This window comes from Schistocerca americana, chromosome 1 (assembly GCF_021461395.2).
Source record: "Schistocerca americana isolate TAMUIC-IGC-003095 chromosome 1, iqSchAmer2.1, whole genome shotgun sequence".
NCBI classification, from domain to species: domain Eukaryota; kingdom Metazoa; phylum Arthropoda; class Insecta; order Orthoptera; family Acrididae; genus Schistocerca; species Schistocerca americana.
The window spans coordinates 531282374-531300743 of NC_060119.1; the positions used below are offsets into that span (position 1 = coordinate 531282374).

The 18370-nt window shown below is 44.1% G+C and overlaps 1 protein-coding gene across 1 annotated transcript in view; it reads right to left on the minus strand.

Moving 5' to 3' along the window:
* Positions 1-18370, minus strand: part of LOC124571358 (putative fatty acyl-CoA reductase CG5065) — a 145344-nt gene that overhangs the window by 35399 nt on the left and 91575 nt on the right. Inside the window, exon 5 of the mRNA XM_047131114.1 lies at positions 13135-13247. Coding sequence (XP_046987070.1) covers positions 13135-13247 — 113 coding nt within the window. The remainder of the gene's footprint in view (positions 1-13134; positions 13248-18370) is intronic.

Sequence of the window (18370 nt, forward strand, 5' to 3'; positions counted from 1 at the left end):
GGTAGTGGCTATTTTCGGCTACTTTGAGACCATTTGTAGACATTCATGGACTTCATGTTCCCAAAAAACGACGGAAATTTTATGGTTCACAATGCGCCATATATAGAAATCAGGGAAAATTTTGCTCTTTGGAAGAGCTGTTTACTCTTTCACTTTTGAACTTTACCGTATTTGCGAAAATGCTTACGTCATACGATTCAAAGTGTAGAATACAATGCTTATACAACCTCCCATCTGTTTAACCCACATTTCCACACTATTTGTTGCATGTGTATAGCTACTACGTACGCTATCCAGTACATGAGAACGAGAGCAGTTAGTGCCTTACAACAAACCTTACACGTAATTTCAAAACTTTAGGAAACTTTTTCTCGCTGAAAACCCCTCAAAACATGAAAGGAAACAAATTTATCGCTACTACATTTTCACTGTTCGTGCAATAAAACGTGCATCAACCAGGACTTCATGACGATTAAATTTATTACTTCTTTACTACTAAATCTATTCGCAACACATTTAGCAAACAGTATCTATAAATAGTATGCTGCTGAATGTACCTAAAAATTATGTCATTGTACTACACAGTTCCAGAGATGAGGGAAGGCGAAGAGAGAAAGATAGAGGGGGAGGAGGAAATGGGCAGAGAGAGGGAGAGTACCCTGTTGACAGAAGAGAGAGAGAGAGAGAGAGAGAGTAAAAGAGAGAGAGAGCCAGAATAACACGTGGACGGAGAGAAGGGCAGGAGGAGATGGCCAGAGAGTCTGGGGAGGGGGCAGAGGGGGAGGGAGGTGAGACAGAGGAGATGGACATAAAGAGGAGGAAGGAAGAGTTGGACCAATAAAATTGAAATAAATACACACCAGAGCAACACCTGGTACTCAGTTAGTTTAAAATACGGTACTTGATGAGGAAGTAAATTTTGTCTCTGGTCTGCCATTCCATACACTATTTCTCGCTGAGTTCAGTCTCTTAGAGGAATGCAGTCGATCATAAAATCGACGAACTTTATAAAAAACTTACTGCGGTGGGGGTGAAACTCATATAGTGACTTCCAGCAACACGACCTTGGTTCACTGCCAGGCTACTACCTCGTTCTCTTATTGGGTGGATAAAGCCGTTCATATTTGTTTTTGTTTCGTGGGAAACAGAAGCTGGTTCCGTCGCATTGTGTTTTCGATTACGACTTCTTGAGCCAACTACATCATCATCGACTGGAAGTGGACTGCAATCATGTCAGCACGTAACCCTGGCCAATGCAAAATTCGCTTGCACCAAACTTGGTTGATGTGAAACGAGGGAGTTAATCGTGGTTAAAGCTGACCAGGACACAGGTGCAATTATCTTGAACTGACCACATTTAAAATAAACACATTCTATGGTGGCAACTTTTGGTGATTTAGATGGCATAGAAGATGAAGAAATGTTATATCTTGGCCTTCTAAGTAAGGACCTTTGGAGACTTCTGACACAAAGGGAGGCGAAACTATGGTCATTGTCTAAGCTCAACAGCCTCCAAGGACACCTGTAGACAGAGGACACCGACATTTCCACATGTAAGAGGTCCCATGTACCGAGGTCAAGTAGGGATGGTAATCACAGGACCGGGGGAGGATGTGTTTAAAAGAGCTGGCAGTGAGGGCAGTCAGTTAAATCATTTCCGAAAGGCACAATTTCTGTTTGCAAGCATCTACAACGTAACTTCTATTGGAGGCAAACATGTAATGATGGGCTTAACACAAGACAGGCAATGTGAAGTGGTGGTAGAAATCGAGAAGGCTCGAAGAATTACAAAGGTAGTATCGCAGGCAGAGTTGGACCATCTGGTTACCGGGCTGGAGTACATTTAAGGGCTGATGATAACAAGCAATGACCCATTCCCGCCGCCTATTCACATCATGAAGTATACAGCATCAGTCCACGAGATGTACGAGGATAGCGTTCTCCAGATGATAACGAAAGCAGTGGCTCTGCAACACGTGTGTACCTACAATACCTGAGTGATCCAAACATAAAGGAACGTACAGTGCACAGTGGATAGTCACAGACAGAATGAATCGATGGCATCTGTAAGTGAAGACACTCCTCAATGATGCAAACTACGTGGGTGAGCACAATGTATGGGATGAGGGGTGCACAGACAAGTGTGTAAGTACATGTGTGCAGTCTAAGCCTAGAGACATTAGAACTTCCATGGGATGGAAGGTGATACAGGCAGATTTTATGGTGCATAAAACACGAATGTTTATATAGTTGTGAAAAGAACATGATTAGGATGTATAAAAAAAGAGCAGCGAAAAAGAAAAGTGTGTGCGTGTTATGCATAATGCATATGTACAAAAAATTGAAATAAACAGTTTTTATAACATTAGTGTTATTTAAAAATACATAATCTTTACAACATATAAAGAAAAAAATATGTAAAAATACATATATCCAATCATATATTATAAACAGTATGGTGATTAGCAGCAAGGGTGACAATGCATTAGAAATTAATGCATTTACAGTAATACATATCTGGGATGCAGTAGTTGCATTTATCTTTAAACAGTCTTTAAACCTATCAAGCGTAGTGCCAGACAATTCCCTATTCGAAATGGCTGTAATGGGTGAAGAGTACAGCACATCAAGAACAATCATTCAGCTACAAAAACAGGTAGTAAGATAATGTTCGCACACATTTCGTAACATAACAGACTGACTGCAACACAGCATGTACCACAATTCTCGCCGGCCGGAGTGGCCGCGCGGTTCTAGACGCTACAGTCTGGAACCGCGTGACCGCTACGGTCGCAGGTTAGAATCCTGCCTTGGGCATGGATGTGTGTGATGTCCTTAGGTTAGTTAGGTTTAAGTAGTTCTAAGTTCTAGGGGACTGATGACCACAGCAGTTAAGTCCCATAGTGCTCAGAGCCATTTGAACCATTTGAACCACAATTCTCGTGATTCAAAGATAACATGGTGCCCCATTGATAAGCATCATCTGCACCAGCTCACAGACATGCCAAGTAACCTTCAACAGTGAGAGCTAGTGTAGTTATACACTGCACACCCTTGACTCACCTTGCAGTGACACCTAATCCTGTACACTATGGGTATAGTTTTGAGCTAAGCCTTATAAACTCCATTATCAGCAACTCATTCACCCCATTCCTCATCAAACCGATAATCTTATTATTTGCAGATAATGTGACTTACGTATTGGAACAGCACCTAAATCCCTCATATGGATCACATCCCTTTACACAGTAAATGATTTTCTCTTTGTCCATGTGAAGCAGCTTTGGAATCCAAAATGAGTTGTGGAAACACACAACGAAAACAGTACTGTGGAGTTTTGATAGGGTCAGTACACACATATCAACATAACCAGGTTTCAGGAACTGTGTCACAACCTTTGCTATCCCCAGAGTCACAAATTCTCCATGGAAGAAAGTAGTGCGTTAAAAATAGGGCTTGGAAATTCATTCTTATGCCCCATAACCATCATTCCAACGAGTGGCCAATTTAATGTCGTGTTGCTCTCCACAGTCTTACCAAAAACTGAATTATTTATCAACTAATGGAATTATTTCTAAATACACATGTTCGTATTAGATCAACATATTTTTTCAACCAGGTACTCTGGTCAAACCCAGTAACGTGGCGAATGTGATCTAGTTGCAGCCGCCCCAAGTTGAGATATTACTAGAGGTTTCTGTAATCCATAATATACTGTCAGCTTGGGGTAGTAACTGTTGTGTAGAACTTGACACTCAGGACGTGGTAGCAAATCGCTGAGCACATCATATAAGGTACTAGAATATGTCGTATTTACCTCCAAGACACATCCTACCTTACAATCATCCGCCATAGGTGAGAGATTTTGTCATAAACTGTGGATGTCTGTACGAGGTAGACATCGAAACCCTCCAGTAGGTAGAGATTGTAAAATGGCATGCCCATTCAAATGGCTTCGCTGAAACCACGAGATGTAACCTGAATGAAGAGAGGGACGATACTTACCTATTCGCAAGTTACTTCCCATGGCAAGTCTGTGGACACATTGAAAAAGTCCCCTAAAATCTCACAATCAACAACATAACGTCGAGATCACTTAAGAGATTTCTGTGAAGTTATAATTTTCTGGGTTATTAGGCCGCGTCATATTTTTACTGAAATGATCGATGATTCGGCCCCTCTGCTGGGATCTTCCTCAGGATCTTATGGTGTCTACTAACTGACAACATAAGATCCTGAGGAAGACCCCAGCAGAGGGGTAGAAACTTCAATCATTTTAGTAGAAATATGACGTGGCTTAATAACCCAGAAGATTTTAACTTCAGTGACAACGGCCACGAAAGCCTGCAGAATTATAGAGATTTGTGTGTCTGAGCATAGCACCCCACGCCACGACAACCTTGGCACAGTGTACCAGAAGGTAGGATTCAGCATGGACATTCCATGCAAACGCTTCTGAATTGCTCAGATACATCGACAAGTAGACATACATCAGTCTCCACATAGAGCTTTGCATATTCCTTTAAGGTGACGACACTAAACTCCTGCTAAACACACACAGCATGCTCATATTCTGCATCCATTGCGTCACTGCCTGTAAATGTACTGGTGAACACAGGTACCTCAGATAACGTGTCTGGCCGTTTCTACGTTCTACATCGCCCAAAATAATTAGGAGGACATGACTTGGGGCGTCTACCACGCTCCACTGAGCAATAATTGAAGAATGACTACGTTACAAAATTATACCCTTACCTTTCAAGAACTAAGTACGCATCAAAACGTCATTACCTCCTCCGTCGTTTACGAAAACAATGTCGATACTCATTCATCCCGTCATCCTGGGGATTCCAATAAGGTGTACGCCCTCCGTGAGCGCTTCTACGTGGCATGCTTCATGTAAGTCTACAGAGGTCACCCTGTGGTATCCGTTCACATGCCTCAATGACAGCCAATGAGAATACTTGGAGAGAGCGTGGTGGAACAGCCTGTCCCACATATGAACGATGGCATTTAGGTCGGGACTCACCATCGGCCATTCCGTTACTTCAATGTCCAGGCTTCGCAAGACGAACCTCCTAATGACTGCCACATGCGCACAGGTATTAAAAGAAATTCAGGGCCAACATCGCATGCAGCAGCCACCACATGGTCCAACAGCATCTGTTCAGTCAACTGCATGGCGATAAGGCTATCATGCACGTGAGTCCTGTTATTAGAAGTAATTCAGGGCCAACACCGTACGCAGCAGCCACCACATGGTCCAACAGGATCTACCCGATGCACTGCCTGGCCGTAAGGCGATCATGGACAACAAGATCCATATGGCTGCCGAGACCAAAGCCTCCCCACAAAATAACAGAAATTTGGTCGAATCTATTTCCTGGGCAACACTTTGCAAGTAACACTCGGCATGGAGCTCCGCTTTCGAACACGGCCATCATCTTGCATCAGAGGATATCCGGAATCGTTTGTGAATAACACGTTCCGCCAGTGACGAAGTTACGGATTGACATGAGAACTACAGAGACGAAGGCGATCTGCAAAATATTGTCGTGTCAAGCGGAGTACTCTAACAGGAACTATGGGTCTTAAGGTCCTTTCTCGTAAACTGTTCATTACAGTCTGATCGGACACGGCGGCTCCAGTGGCCTTCTGAGATCGTCTTGTAATACTGTGGCGGTATCCGCCGCAATGCAGAGATGGCCAGAAATCAGTCTTCCCCTTGGGGGTTGTCATTCGTTGGTGACCTCCTCCAATCCGCCGCAATGCAGAGATGGCCAGAAATCAGTCTTCCCCTTGGGGGTTGTCATTCGTTGGTGACCTCCTCCAATTCGCCTTGTGTGCAGACCTGTCTCCCTGTAACGTGTCCGCAACCAATGGAGAGGATCTGGCATCTGCGGCGGCACGACCGGAAGCCTTTTGGATCAAATAGACCACCCTGCAACTTGCACTGCAATAATTTGTCACGTTTCATGTGCTTAGTTGAATACAACGTTCACAAATGACAACTGCCAACTCTGTACCTCAATAAAAAACACTGGTGCACCGGTAATGGGCATTGATTTTAATTGTTGCCTACAGTGAAAGCGAAGATCTGAAGTCATGCAATAAGACTACGGTACGCCTGTATCAGAACAGATTTGACATACTGATCATTGATACGCGTGTTCCCGCAATTCTTATCAACAGTGTATGATTGCCATTTTCGACACAAAATGAGTAGTTTCGAGACGTGCCATGCCTTAAGAACTACATTTTACAGGTGACACAGAAAATTAGTATATTGACGGTAATCCACCCAGTATATGAATTAAACTCTGTATTTCAAATTCCAAGTGGGATTGGTGATCGCAAATGCCCGCGCCCCTCCTTGCGGAGACCTGTGCGAATTACGCGGAGATCTGACTTAATATACAATAGCAATAATATATGCCGTGAGCGTACGTGTCTTGCATTGTAGAATTTTTCTCCGAGGTCGCATAGTCTCATGGTATGTGACTCTTGGTGTGTGTGTGTGTGTGTGTGTGTGTGTGTGTGTGTGTGTGTGTGACGGAAGGGGGGGGGGAGATTTGTCTCCTGGCCCCCTCTTGGAATAACTTTTGGTGAACAGCTACGCCGCATCGACCAGCATTGAATGCAGCGGTTCCAGACGTTCTGTCTGAAGTATGCGACGAACTTGACTATCTTCTGGAGGTTTTTTGTGCGTCTGAATGGAGGCTCATTCAACATTTGTGGGAGGAAACTGATCTTAAACGTAATCATAAAAATTACCCGAAGGTTGTATGTGCCAGCATGTGAAAGATGTATCCTTCGAAAATTGAATCATTCTTTTGGAAACAAAACCTCTTTAGTCCTATACGTAAATTAATATTTACCCCATGTTTGTGTCTTCATTCATGTAGACGAGAGTCTTGTCAAATCGGATGAAATTTTTTAAAACACCCTCTGTGGCTTTTCCGTGTTGCCCTTAATAACCGTTAGCTTTAATCTTCTTGTTGTTATGTCCCCAAAATGTTTCATCCTGTTAATATGCATCGGCTGGCTTTCTGGTGACAATAACTTTTGAGTTACAGACAGCCATCTGTTATTTGTTTTTACATGAAATTACGAATGTATCTTCCGTTAGCTTGTGATCCTTATAGCTAACCGGTTAAACCCTGATAATTTAAAGAATAGAAATTCCATATATGGAACCGTTTTATACTTCTGATTACTTTACAAATGAGTTGATGTGTGAAATATTTTACGTCAAGCATGTAACCGAGAAAATTTTTGGAAAGGTTTGAAATTATGTTTAAAGTTGGTTGGAAGTCGCTAAATGCTCTTATTCTCAAATATCTGATGATTGTAGGCGATGTAATTTGTGAGCAGTGAGGAATGCTGCCTGAAGACTTGGTTTCTAACTGTAATTCTTGCCTTAATATGTTTAAGTTTTAACGTAAGCTTATACCTCTCAATGAATGGATTGTGACAGAATTTGGAGTTCTTAAACTCGGTCAATAACTACACGAAATACTAAAAAACAATTTTTTGTTGCCATTAGAAGCTGGTAGATAAGCAACTTGTAACTGGTACTAGGCTCCGTGATAGTCTCTTAGTAATATATATGTATCAACAGCGACTTTTCCCAATATACTGTCCACTAACATTGATGTGTCCACCTGTCAAAAGCTTGAATAACCACATTTTCAACGCGGACTGCTGCGAGACGTGCCAAAAGAGAGTCAGTGAGATTCTGGAAAGTACCGATATGGAGGTGGAGCCATGCCGACTCCAGTGCTGCAGCCAGCTGCTGCATGTTCCTCGGTTGAAGACCTATGCCGCTAACAGACTGATCGAGGTAGTCTCTCAGATTATCGATTGGGTTAAATGCCCGAAGTTGTATACTGCGAGCTGTGTGACACGTTGCACTTTGCTGCTAGTAGGTATCATCGGCCTGAGGAAAAACAAACTGCATGTAGCAGTGGACATGATACACAAGATTGGATGCATTCATGTGCTGATCCATTGTACCTTACACAAGCACGAGATTACACAGGGAGTGCCACGAAAACGGTCACCAGACTGTAACGCTCTTCCCTCCGACCTGAGCCCTTCCGACGATTCTTCCAGGGTGCTTGCTTTCAGAAGTTTTACGCCGTACACGCCAACGACCCTCTGTCCGATGAAGCATAAAACTTGAATCATGACCGCCTGTCGCTACACAGTGGACGTCCAGTTGCGGCACTGTCGTACAAATTCCAGTCTTCGTTGCCGATGAACAGCAGTCAGCATGCGTGCATGAACCAGGCCCCTGCTGTGGAGGCCCATAAGCAGCACGTTTGTAAGTGGTCGTTGAGGAGGCTGTGTAGGTGGCTCCTTGGTTCGTTGGGAGGTCACTTGCTTAGCAGTTGCTCGTCTGTTCCCCCTTACACATCTCCGTAGCCATCCCCCACCACATCCCTGTCATCTATGGCTAGCGGTGCACCACAGTTGGCTCAGTGCCAGTTCGGCGTCATTTTGCCATGCACGGTATATTTTAACAACGGCGGCTCGCAAGCAGTTTACAAATTTAGCCGTTTCGGAAGTTGCCTGGCCCGAGACACAAAAATCATACCGTTTTGGGTGTCAGATAAATGACTCCGTTTCCGCATAACAAAAACGATTGCACTGGTTTCTGCACTCCTCCCCCCCCCCCCCATTCTGCCCCTCCCCTCCCTCCTCCGGACACATGCTTTATATACCCTCCACTGCCAGCTATTGCAACCTACCGTCTGTGATTGGTTGCTGCACATTGACGTTTAACGAAGACTGGCGGTCTTATTAATGTAACAGGATCATATATAATTTCTGCCGTCTACTAATCACTGGTCTTTGGCTTCTCCAGCCCCGTTTATGATTTTCTTGGTTGCTCAAGTCATCCATTCATATGTTACGTCCACACAATATCAGACTCTCTTCTGTAGAACGAAACTAAATCGTTTCGTCAGTGAATACAATTCTTTTGACTGTTTGACCATACAAATACCATCTTTTATCTCGGGTCTGAGTATTTTTCGCAACATCTATTCTTCAATTTTCGCGACAACATTGAAGCTATGGATAATGATGTGCCTCACTTGCTTATAGTCCTCCTGGGAGAACGATAGTTTTGTTGGGGGCGAGATTTCTATCTGGTAAAGATTTCTTGTTATAGATACTCCACAAAGGAATTACAGACATATAAATATTCCAGATGACGTTGTGTGCTTTATACAGTTTTTCTTCACGGGTGTCATAGATCACTGTCAACTTCCCTTACAGTTTCACTTGCATAACCGAAGCTGCGTGATACTGCCATATCTCATAGTTAGGTCCCCAGGTCTACGTCCTTCGAGTCCATGAACTGTATCCTCTCGAGAGACATTAGAAAGCCAGTTTTGTCAGCGATATCGCGAAGCTATTCATGGTCACTTATGGCCATCTATTCGTCGATGCCTCAAAACGTGTGCTACCACTCTATTCCTGAAGTCCCATAAATAACTTTTCTCTTCAGTTCAGTCCTTGTTGCATTTTATCAACCTCGTGGTACGTCTCGCGTACATTATCGTGTTAAAACACACACACACGTACACATACACACACACACACTACCACGAGAGGGAACATTATGATCATTTGCTTAATAGTGTGTTGGTCATCCTTTGGAACGAGATACAGCAACGAATCTGTGTGGCAGATTCGACAAATCCTCGCTAGGTTTCCAGATTTATACAGCATAAGATGTCTGTGTACAGGTTACGTAAATTTCGTGAATTGCGGAAGTTGGTTTGTGGCACGGAGCTGGCGCCTGATAACGACCCATATTTCTTCCATTAGGTTCCGATGAGATGAACCTGATAGCCAACACATCAACGTGTTTTGACTATCAACCTCCTCAAAGCAATGTAACACGATTCTAGCACTGCAATGCACTGCACTGCACTGCAGCACGATTGTAGCCAACAGTTATCCTGCTAGAAGATACCATCGCTGTCAGGGAGGGTATGAAGCATGAAACAATCCAGGAGGTTCTGAAGAATAACCACCCAGGGCAGAGCCTTTGATTTCTACCACAGGTCCGTGGCAAGACGAGGGAAATATTCCCCATAGCATAATATAGTCCCCATCGGGCTGCGTCCGTGCCACGTGCAAGTCTGTAAGAGCCTTCGCCTGGATGACTGTGTATCTGGTCACGACTATCGACCTGATATAACAAGAAACGTGATTTATCTGACCAGGCAACACATTTCCATTCGTACTCGGCCCAGTGTCTGTGATCCCTTTTAAATGTGCGCGGGGCGTTCAATAAGCAATGCAACACATTCCCTCGTCGACCAATTTCGGTTGGCAAAAAAACAACGCAGAAACATTCGCTGAAACATTCGTCCACCAGCTGGAGTACTCAAAGGTTCCTTGCAGTCTAACAGAAGAAGAAGATAAAGACCAACGAAGGACCACCCGTGCCGAGTTGACTGCGCGTCACCAGGCTGATCGTGACACTTTTTTTGTCGAAAATCGGCACAGGTGATGAAAAATGGATTCATCACTTCGAACAGGAGACAAAACGGCAATCCACGGAGTGGCGTCACACTACCCCTTCAGCGAGGTACCAGTTCAGAGCTGCATCCTCTGCCGGTAAAGTCGTGGCAGCGGTCTTCAGGGACTCTGAAGGGGTTATTCTGTTTGATGGCTACCCTCAAGACGAAAATGTACTGTGCTACCCTCAGGAAACTGAAGAAACGACATTAGCGTGTTCGTCGCAACAAAAATGCGAATGAACCACTTCTTCTTGAAAAAGCAAGAGCTAACACATGTTTGCACACCTGGGATGATCTCGCAAAATTTCATTAGACTGTTCCGCCCCATCCACCAAACAGGCTCGATCTTGTACTTTCCGACTTCCATCTGTTTGGCCCAATGAAGGACCCACTCCTCGGCAAGCAATATTTAGATGACGGGGAAGTTATTGATGTAGCATAACGTTGTCTCCGACATCGACCAGTAGAGTGGTATCCTGCGGGCACACAGTTTCTCCCAGTAAGGTGGCGTAAGGCCGTCGCACTGAGTGAAGATTATGTTGAGAAATAGGGTTTTCTGCCCAAAAGAGTGGGAAATAATATGGTGTATTGGAATGCTGAATACAACTTTTCACGAAAAATGTTTTGCATTAATTATTGAACGCCCCTCATAATTATGTCAGTATAGGAAGGCACATCGGTCGTCTGCTGAAGTGTCACATGTTCAAGTCTATGAGCTGAACTGCATGCTCAGAATCACTTGTGCGTCAAGTATCATTGTAAGCTGTCGTCAGAACTGCCGTAGAGTATCGACTATTCTTCTTTAGAGAGTGGGCAAGCCGAGGTCATTAACTTCCTGTGACGAGACCTGGGAGTGCCCAAGCTTGTCGCCTATTCGTGGTTTCACCGTCCTACTGCCGCTTTTCACACAAGCTCGGGGCAGCAGCACGCCAATACCTGAGATTCTCGTTCCCCGGCTCCGAGCCATAATCCGCCTTATGTCACAGTCGCTCGCTTATATCACTGAATTTCTCCACTTGCGGCCTGTACCATTACTAAAACGGTTCACGATTAGTTTCTGCTTCACTTTCATTATTCGGACGAAATGTCTGTACACCCCTATGTAATACAGAATTGACCACTAAATTTCACTATAGGTGGGCCCGCTAGCGTAAAAGGAGACAGGGAGTACGGTGTTGTCAGTAAAGAAGCAGCAACTGCATTATGGTTCGGTCAGCTCAGAGACTTCGAAAGTGGACTAGTCATTGGATGTTACCTGATTAACGCGTCTCTTAGCGACATGTCAACAACCCTTCTAAGGCTGTCCGAGTGGACTGTTTGTGTTGGGACTGATTTGGAAATACGAGGGAATAACCGCAGCTAAACCAAGACCAGGTAGATCTCACGTAGGGACAGACACAGACCGTCAAACATTGTGGAGTGTGGTTGTAAAAAAATCGCATGAAATCCGCAAAAGGAATCACTCGTCTATTCCATAGTTATACCAAAGGTCAGTTAACACACTGACTGGGCGTAGGGAGTTAAAAATAATGGCGAACAGTGGTGGAGCACCTCCTCATACTCGATGTATTTTTGTACTCAGTGCTACGCGACAGTGATAGGGCGTGAAGAGTGACGCCACGGGACAATAGATCATTCGAAGAGAGTAATTTGGAGTGCTGAATTATGCTACACCCTATGGAAATCTGATGGAAGGGTTTGGCTTTGATTAACGTCTGGAGAATGTTAGCAAGCAAAATACCAACATCGAACAATGGAGGAGGTGGTATTCTGGAATGGGAGTGGTTTTCGGGTTAGGGTATAGTTCCCTTAGTATTCTTAAGAAAATGCTAAACGCGGAAGGTTATGAACTTATTTTACGGCATTATGAACTGCATACAGCAGAGAAACACTTGATAGATGATGATTGATTCTATCAGCAAGACAATGCGTCCTGTCATACAGCAGCATCAATTATATGTGGCCAACACCATTCCTAACTGCACTCTTCTGTATACAGTCCCAACCTGAATCCAGTAGAATACCTTTGGGATGAATCAGAAACTCAACTTCGCTCCAGACCCAGCATCCAACATCACTACTTTCTCTGGCTTCAGCTCTTTAGGAAGAATGGGCTGCAATTCCTCCACAGACATTCAAACAGCTCATTTCAAGTGTCCCCAGCAGAGTTAAAATCATCATAAAGGAGAAGCGTAACACGTCCTGTATTAATGTCTACTAATAGGTGTCCAGAAACATTTAATGAGATACTGTGCTTTCCTTACAGCGTCTTGTGGTTGCAGTGAGAGCAGGCAGCATTCAGTCTCGCATTGGGCAGCGGTCATAATGTATTGACTCTACATTCCATATAGTAAAGTCGACCATCAAACGTGATCTTTGACAGACAGCACTACTCAAAAAAATGGCTCTGAGCACTATGGGACTTAACATCTGCGGTCATCAGTCCCCTAGAACTTAGAACTACTTAAACCTAACTAACCTATGGACATCACACACATCCATGCCCGAGGCAGGATTCGAACCTGCGACCGTAGCAGTCGCGCGGTTCCGAACTGAGCGCATAGAACCGCTAGACCACCGCGGCACTACTCACCTATGGAGGGCCGCACGATGACGAGTTTCAGTCCAGGCGGCCGGCGCTCGACCAGCAGGTTCTCAGCCAGCTGCTTGCTGAAGGTGTACGCACTGGGATGGCCGCCGACCAGGCTGCAGCAGACCAAGGCAACACTCTCATACAGTAACAACTCTACTCGAAGCTGGAAACACAAAAACTGTCATCCAAACTATAATGGTGGGATCAACAATGTGACACTTATCGGATATGGCTTGAGAGCTATGCAAAGAATGTGACAAATAGACAACACATAACGGTATTATTTTAACTATGTGGGTGAAAGAATTTCACAATCCAAATGCAATCGCACAAATTATCCCCAATCAGGATATATCTACATCTACATCTACATTGATACTCCGCATGCCACCCAACGGTGTGTGACGTAAAGTGCCCTCCGTCACACACCGTTGGGTGGCTTGCGGAGTATCAATGTAGATGTAGATGTAGATGTAGATATAATGGTATAAATATCATTACTGCAAACGACATCAATTTTTTCTGCAAAAAAATAGGGTTGCAACAGTTGGTAAGGCTTAAGCATTTTTCTGCTCTCATGAGTAAGGAGGTGCGACATAAAGCACGCCTAATTGCATTCACGTGCCATCAGGCAGGCATAATGAGAACTAATGTTGTGAAGTACTGCTGCCTCGTGGCTGAAGTTACAACTAATGATGCTATAGACGTACATAAACAGTATTTGTGAAATTGCAATGTATATTTTTTTGTAAATTGAAGGCGAATGGGAGAGAAAGGAAAGGAAGGGGAAGAGATTATTGAAGCCAGCTGCAAAGGGACTTTATGGTAGAATAAGCGGCGACAAGTGAAAATGTGTGTCGGACGGGAATTCGAACCTGGGATCGCTTGCTTACTAGGCACTTGCATTCACCATTGCGTCACCTGGACACAGTGTTTCGTCGTAATTGCGAGGACTATCACGGCACGCCTCTCAGCTGAACTACACTCCCACCCAGCGGCACTTATCTGCAGCCCCTGTTCGTGTCCTCCATGTCCGCTACTTTGGGATTCCCCCAAGTGGTAGGACGTAATTGTGCGTCCGCACTGAAGGTGGTGGATTCATTGGCCATCGAGGCAAATCAATTATACGAACTGAGATATCGGGTTTGAATCCCAGCCTGGCATACATTTTCACTCGTCGCTGATGATTCAACAAAGTCCCGAAGCAGCTGACATCAATAATCCCTTCCCCTTCCTTTCCTTTCTCCCCCTCCACCTTCAATTTGCATAATTGAGGTCGTAAGAAGAAAAATGTACACTAGCTTCCCAGATCTCTAGTGTTACGCTATCCACTAGAAATGATGTCAATCATTTGGAATCGGGTCTCTCTATTCAAGCACATATCTGCATCGGATCACACCCACAAGTGAATCATATTTCTGGCACTGCGGATTCTTTATGGTGTCTGTTTCATTGTTCACGTCCGAAAGAACAGACACCACAGATTCATGTAAAAGTGTATTCTTTTATTAATTGTGTGAAAAGGACTTATTAAGATGTATTGTAAAGTTATGTATTACTCGCTTTAAGGGGACATGGCTTTAGTATTAAGAAATATTTTTAGGGAAATCATTGCGGATGTAGTGGCGTGGCTGTATTCCGTCATTTTTAGAAACTTTGTCCCAGAACAGTGCAATATAGATTGTCCTAGTTTAGGCCTGGTGACATGCAGTGGTAATTTTCCCGTGTGGTCTTAATTGAGCTAATTATAAATTAGGACCTTCATTTCTATAACAAGAGCAAGTAAACAAGCACACCTATATTATCTAAGTAGATGTGAGGTCCGAGCTATTACGACCGAGCGAGGTGGCGCAGTGGTTAGCACACTGGACTCGCATTCGGGAGGACGACGGTTCAATCCCGTCTCCGGCCATCCTGATTTAGGTTTTCCGTGATTTCCCTAAATCGTTTCAGGCGAATGCCGAGATGGTTCCTTTGAAAGGGCACGGCCGATTTCCTTCCCAATCCTTCCCTAACCCGAGCTTGTGCTCCGTCTCTAATGACCTCGTTGTCGACGGGACGTTAAACACTAACCACCCCCACCCGAGCTATTACGAAATATATGCCGGATATGTTGTGGAGTCGTGGGCTCTGTAAAACTTCAACATACGTCATAATGGCTATTACTACAAAGGAGAAAGCAGTATTATTCAGGGCCACAAAAGTGTAAGTACCGAAGAGCATTTTAATAGCCTTTTCGACGGAGGCTTGTACATTGCTCCTCACCACCCACGTAGAAGACTTAGGTTTACTTCCGTATGTGCGTTTGTGGAATTCGGATTTCATAGAAGGAACCCATATTTGAGTTGTGAAAGCCATGCTCTATCCTGATTTTCAAGTTACATAATAATTATTTGAGTTATTCTAAAAGAAAACTCTTTCACAGTGTTATTATTTGTGTAGATAGCAAATTACCCTTTTTTTCCTATGTGAAAATGTGTTAAACTACGTTTTGCTGTGGAAGAAATCTGAATGTAAATACTTGCCAGTAACTGAAATGAAGCTGGTAAGTAAATTATGAACCAGTTAAATCCTCTTATAATGTTGTGTGTTGCTGATGATGAACTTGAGAAGATTACACTGCATCATAACGTGAAACTTTTATTGTGTAAAAAGCATTGTGGTGGATTGTACAATGTGAAAATTCTCAACTAATGTAAGTGTCACGAAATAATACTCTGCTTATTCAGAGTTAGGCTCAAAGGATAGCTCAAACAGTAAGTGTTATTCCTTGTCAGATGTAGAGAAGTGATCTAAATAATTTAAGATATTGTATCAAACAAATATTCGTAACTGTACAGTTACAAAACTTGCCAACACATTATGCTAAGCATCTTCTATGCTACGCAGAGTAGTCAATATAATATTTATATGGCGAGTATCTATAAGGTGTCTTACATTCGAAGTAGTTATTTGTGCGTGAGTGTATGTAGAAATGCTCGTTAGGCACTGATGCAAATGAAGTGTTCATATTAGTTAACCTTTTTTCATAATGGTCACCTCAAAGGCAGTTCGTACAAAGTTAGACATGTTGCCTCTGCTTTCAATTGGCAATAGCTATTTATTTATGTGTAATTCGTAGTGTGGTAGTGTGCAAACTCTGTTAATGTAGAGAGTGATCAGTAGTTTTACTGCTCAGCAGCAAATGCAAACAATCGTTTCCCGTTTTTCGAGTCCGATTGCCAAACATGGTCATTAGAGCAATTAAGATTCCTAATTAAGATAACTTAAACGAATGGGGACATCGCAGATTGTGTATTGTGTATTAAAGTGGGGACCTAGAAACGACGGAGAGGCTTCGCCCCGCCGTACCTCTCAGTGGTTCACAACACCACAACAGGCCACATCAGTCCACCCACTCCACCGCCGCCCCATACACCGAACCCATTATTGTGCGGTTCGGCACCTGGAACTCATCTGACTACGCCATGGTTTTCCAGTCGTCTAGGGTCCAACCTATATGGTCACGTGGCCAGGAGAGGCGCTGCAGGCGATCCCATGCTCTTAGAAAAGGCACTCGTGTCGGTCGTCTGCTGCCATAGCCCATTAATGCCAAATTTCGCCGCTGTGTTAGAACGGATACGTTCCTCGTACGTCCCACACTGATTGCTGCTGTTATTTCAACCAGTGTTCTTGTTGTTAGCACTGGCAACTGTATGCAAATGCCGCTGCTGTCTGTCGTTAAGTGAAACCCGTCGGCCACTGCGTTGTTCGTGGTGAGGAGGAGGAGGATATTAGTGTTTAACGTCCCGTCGACAACGAGGTCATTAGAGACGGAGCACAAGCTCGTGTTAGGGTAGGATGGGGAAGGAAATCGGCCGTGCCCTTTCAAAGGAACCATCCCGGCATTTGCCTGAAGCGATTTAGGGAAATCACGGAAAACCTAAATCAGGATGGCCGGAGACGGGATTGAACCGTCGTCCTCCCGAATGCGAGTCCAGTGTGCTAACCACTGCGCCACCTCGCTCGGTTGTTCGTGGTGAGACGCAGTGCATGAAATTTTGTGCTTTGGCACACTGTTGATACTGTGGATCTCGGAATGTATAATTCCATAACAATTTCCGAAATGGAATGTCCCATGCCTCTAGCTGCAACTATCATTCCTCGTTCAAAGGCTTTTAACTGTCATCGTTCGGCCACAATCACGTCGGCCACCTTTTCACATGATTCGCCTGAGTACTAATGACAGCTCTGCCACTGCACTGCCCTTTTATATCTTGTGTACCGACAGAACCGCCATCTTTATATATACATATCGGATTCCGTTGATTTATCACTCATCATGAAAATTTATAAGAAAAGAGCAATCTTTGGTCGTCGAGAATGTTGAAATAAACATCCTGGTTCATGTTCACGGTAACCTAGATAAGAGGACCCTAATATTGTTCAAAACACAGGCCCAAAGCATCACATAACAACCTCCGGCCTCAGTTGCATCACCCATACACTGAGTTAAATTCCTCGTTACGCTGTAGGTGCACTCATTGCATTGCGTCGAAAGAAAAGGACAGAGATTTCAGGACAGTCAGAGAGGGGAGACTGAAACTCAAGAAAGGAAGTACGTGCTGCAGTAGCCTGGGGCCCCGTGCTCATCATTCAAGTGCTCACAAAACAGTTGTGAGCTTCCTGAAGGGTACCAGACACGAGATTAGTGATAAAACGAACTTAAAAATCGGGGAAGAGGAAATCGATGAAGTTAATGAGTCCTGCTACATTGGAGGCAAAAGTACAGATGATGGACGAAGCACGGAGGACATGAAAAGCAAACTGGTGGCCCAAAGAAGTCTACTACTATCCAGCATATGTGTCTTTTCGAGGAAGAAATTTCTGAGAATGTACGTTTGGAGCACGATATCTTATGCAAGTGAGTCACAGGTAGTGGGAGAAGAGAATGATTGTTTGAGAAGAGATGCTACAGAAGGATGCTGAAATTTGGGTGTGCTTTTAAGGAATGAGGTTCACTGCAGCACCACTGACGACACAAGTGGAGAACGCTATGCGGCATTTTCTAAGACATCGGGGACTAGCTTCCACGGCACTAGAGGAAGCTGTAGGGGGTAGCAACTGTAGGGGAACACAGAGATTGGAGAACGTCTAACAACTGAGGACACTGGGTCGTAGTACTGTGGAATGAAGAGGTTGGCACAGGAAAGGAAGTTGCGGTGGTCCACATCAAACCAGTCAGATCACTGTTGAT